Below are 4,028 nucleotides of genomic sequence, written 5' to 3'. Positions count from 1 at the left end.
TTGATACTGGGGGTTGCCCTGACCCTTGCAGTCAGCCTGTTGAACCTTGTGAGTCAGTACAATGGATTCGGAACATAAACTGCTAAACGGGTCGGCCAAAATGTGTGCATTGCACAAGAAGCCAAAGTGTACTTTTAGAGGTGAACTATGTGTTAGTTTTGGTCCAAACAGGCTGGCTCTCTCGGGTACCTTTGTAAAAAGTATTACTTCATAATGTTGCAATAATTTAGGTAAAACAAACATAGTTTAGCTGTTTAAGATCATTCTATGAAAGAAACGCTTTGTGAGGAAATTCTGGGACAGCCCAGTACTGCCTGCAGTAATGTCCCCAGCATCATACATAGTGGAAGCAGGCTTACAGGCAAGCAAGTCTTAGAAATTACGTTTCTTCTGACTGGAATTTTCTGTTTGCTCACTGTTCTGTAGATGAAAATACATCCTGCTGTCTTGCAGAACACGGTCAAAGGCATTCATTAAATGGGCAACTAAAACAATTCCAGGTTATTGTTTTGATTCCCTTGCACGTGTTCAGCCATATTCACAAGAACTTTGGCAAGGGATTTTGCACATAATGTTATTTTAAATCTGTTGTTGATGCACTTTTTTTTTAACTAAGTCAGGATTTATTTTCTTATTGCCTATTAAGTGTCCTGTTATTCCTCTGTAGGTGAGAAACCTCTGCTACATGGTAAGCAGGAGAGAGAAACTGAAGTTGTCTCACAGTAAAGTACACGAACAGGTCTTCAATTTGCAAGTCCAGCTTATTAATCAGGAAATTGCTGCAGGTAATCACATAAATATAAAATATTTGCAAATTCTACCTGTGTTTAAACTAAAAAAAAAGGAAGAAAAAAGGTGTTCCCTTTATGTTCCTGCTTAGTGTTTTTCACATTGTAAATCTGCCTTTAAAACTTTCTTCAAGTACACAGTCAGTGAAAGTAGTAACGTACAGGAAACACTTTAATCTCTTAAAATATTTACTTGGATATTTCTTTATTTTATGGCTGTTGCTGGTATATGTCTATTACTTGTCAATCACTGTGACACTCAGACAGCAGAAATGAGCTGGTGGCGATCTCTTGGGTTTCACTTCCTTGGCTGCTGCTGTTGGGTGCTGTTTCCCACTGCCAGCTCTGCGCTGCTGCTTGGTTCTCCAGCTGAGCAGGTTTTTCGTTTGCTGTCAGTAGTCGGTTCCTTCAGGCAGAAGAGTGACTGGTGGGAAGGGCTGCTGTTCTCCTGTTGCCTTGCATGAACGGCCCAGAGGGGCATTTCTTAGCCTACCATCTGCCTCTTTCAAAAAAGATTTTAAGTACTCTGGTGTTTAACAGTGAATAGTAACCGCTTAGGAATGCTGATGTGCCAAAACCTACCCTGTCTGCCCTTCATTTTTACAGCAACTGTCTTGAAATAAGGAATGCAGCATTCGGAAGGAGGAAGAGTATATGTTACAGTGCAATTATTTTTTTTTAATAGGGAAGGCAGCTACTTGTTCAGTGGGAAATTAAGATCTCTGTTCTTTCAAGATATATATCCTTATGTTTTTCATGACCAATTTGGATTGAAGTCTTCGTGGTTTTTTTTTCCCTCTACCCTAATGAAACATAAGTAGGTTTCATTAGTAGTGACAAGGTGGCTTGTTTAAAACTGGTTTAGATCAGAACAGTGCTTTGTGGAAGCAGCAGGACTCTAAAAGCACTTCGGTTTTGTGTAAATGCATTTTATTAGAAATGTCTCCTAAATTTGTCTTCAGAAATACAAGTGCTTTTTTAATGCTTATTAGAATAGCTTGATAGCTACTTTGCAGTGGTGCTGCATGCATGTATAATCATAAAGACTGATACATTGGGGTGAAAAGACTTCTAAAGCATAGAGAATTTTATAATACAAAGCAGAGATTTGAACTAAGTCCAAATTGAAACTCAGTTTGAAGCATTGGGGTTTTTTTCTCCATCCAAAACTGAATATGAACCTGTTTTATAGCTTTGGAACTACTTCAGTCATCACTCAGAACTGGTTCGACTCCCTGGCTTAAAGCCCCGTAAAAAGGGCATGTTGTTGCTGTTGATGGAAATGCTAAAATGCTTACCCAAATTCTGAAAACGGTGGATAATTTGGAACAGTTTTCTTTATCCCAGCTTCTCTTCAATGTCCTAAAATAATTTCACACTAATTGTTTGCAAATGCTTCTTAATGTTGAATGACCACCTGATGGACTAGAAAACTTGTTACAGATAACAAGACAACTGCCCTCTTGTTTTAAAAGCCTTTTTCTCTCCTGCCCCCTTGTCTCTTTCTCCTGTAGGCCATGCCCTGACAAGTGCACTAGAGAACACGCTGTTCTACCCACCTCCCAGGATCACCCTGAAGTTAAAAATGCCCAAATCAGCACTAGGAGACTGCAGGAATAACTCGCTGAAGCCTGGCAACAGACCGCTTTCTCCCGACAACAACAGCACTGTTTACAGCAAACGGAGCGTGCCAATGTCAAAGGAATCGTTCGAAATTAAAGCAAAATCTTACTCCAGGTATCAGCACGACAGCAGAAGTAACGGGTTGCTGGCAGGGATTGGCAAGCCTCGGAGCGAGGCAAAGGATTCTGGCCCCATGCAGATGCCGGAGTTTCACCGGGGCCAGCCATCCGGGAAGCCCTTGGCGCTCCAGGCTGCTTTGCATGGACAGTCTTCCATTGGGAATGGGCGGGTGCAGCAGGAGAACTCGAGGCTGGTGGCCAAGTCCAATGGTCTGATGGGCAGGGCTGGAGACGTGGGCCAGAGAGACAGCTCCAGCCAGACGCCCTATGAACAAGAGTCCGTGCTCACAGCTCACCTGGCCAGCCAGAGCGGTTTTAGAAAATCCACCATAGAACATTTTAGCCGGTCCTTTAAAGAGGCTACCAACAGCCTGGTGAGGACCACGGAAGATCTCCGGTGCTGTGAGAAGCCAACGAGAAGACTTGCCACGAAAGATCGCTTGTGGAGCAAGCAGACGCTTGAAGGTGCTCCGTACCAGGACAACGACGGGTACTGCCCGGACTTAGAGCTGAGCGACTCTGAAGCAGAAAGTGATGAAAACAAAGAGCAAGTGAGGTTAAGACGAAGTAGCTCAGAGAGGGAAAGCCCAAGTAAGGACTTTGGAAGAGATTGTCACAATAGAAACAAAAAGAATATGATTTCTCACAGTTCGGTACAAAGGTGATTAGAAGCCCCCACGGGGTAACTCGGCCTTTCTGTATTCCAGTGTACCAGTGCAAAGCTCGCCATGGGAAGGTTCCAGAAAATGGTCCAGGACCTACATTAGGAAGAGTTGCAGTCGGGGATGGGGGGAGGGGAGAGAAATCAGAGTAGTTTTGTTCAACTGTGAATCAGCTTGCAGCCTTCGCAGGGTTAACTGCGCTGTTGCAGAGGCACGTGGAGATCGATGTGCTTTGTTAGAGGGTGACACCTGGGAGAGCACCAAGCGGTTAATCTCTGCATCACTTCAGGAACCTGCTTCCCTCCTTGCCGGCTTACCTGCCAGGCAGCAGCAGTCTCGGGGTGGTGAGCAGGCATCGAAGAAGTCCTTGCAGTGCTCTAAAGCATTGCAGGGGCCTGCAGATGGAGACACTGAAACTGCGTTCTTACGGCACCTGCAGTACGGCTTCGATCCAGCAGCGCGCTTGCGGATGTCTTGGGGAGCGAAGCCTGTGAAAAGTCCTGATGGTTTCCCCCAGGAAAGTTTGCGCTCGGGTCTCCGAGCGCAGGCCCGATGTGCTCTGCTGGATCAGGCCCAAAGTGACTACTAAGTGACGATCCCCTTCCGCAGGAGGCTGGGAACTGCGGCAGCCGTTTGCAGGCTCCTTGCGGAGGGTGGAAGCAGGCGTCGCTGGCGCTGCCCGACTCGCTGACCTCTAGACGTGCCCCCGTTCCCTGCTCTCGCTGAAGGTGGTGTTACTCCTCACAAGAATTTGCTTACTTTGTAAATAGACAACTTCTAGTACTTCAGCTTTTTTTAATCTCTGTACATAGTTGCTTGTTGTGGGATGCACTTGT

The 4,028-nt window shown here is 45.3% G+C and overlaps 1 protein-coding gene across 1 annotated transcript; it reads left to right on the top strand.

The window, feature by feature from the left end:
• Positions 1–667: 667 nt before the first annotated feature.
• Positions 668–3,195, top strand: LOC104505962 (protein Jade-3-like; the record flags this gene model as incomplete). Its single annotated transcript, XM_010146744.1, has 2 exons — positions 668–785; positions 2,303–3,195. Coding segments are annotated over 2 exons (1,011 nt in total), but the record flags the coding sequence as incomplete, so codon positions are not given.
• Between the last annotated feature and the right edge of the window lie 833 nt (positions 3,196–4,028).

This window comes from Eurypyga helias, unplaced genomic scaffold (assembly GCF_000690775.1).
Source record: "Eurypyga helias isolate BGI_N326 unplaced genomic scaffold, ASM69077v1 Scaffold50540, whole genome shotgun sequence".
NCBI lineage: Eukaryota > Metazoa > Chordata > Aves > Eurypygiformes > Eurypygidae > Eurypyga > Eurypyga helias.
The sequence above is the reverse complement of the archived record's forward strand: the minus strand, read 5'-3'. Positions and strand labels throughout refer to the sequence as shown.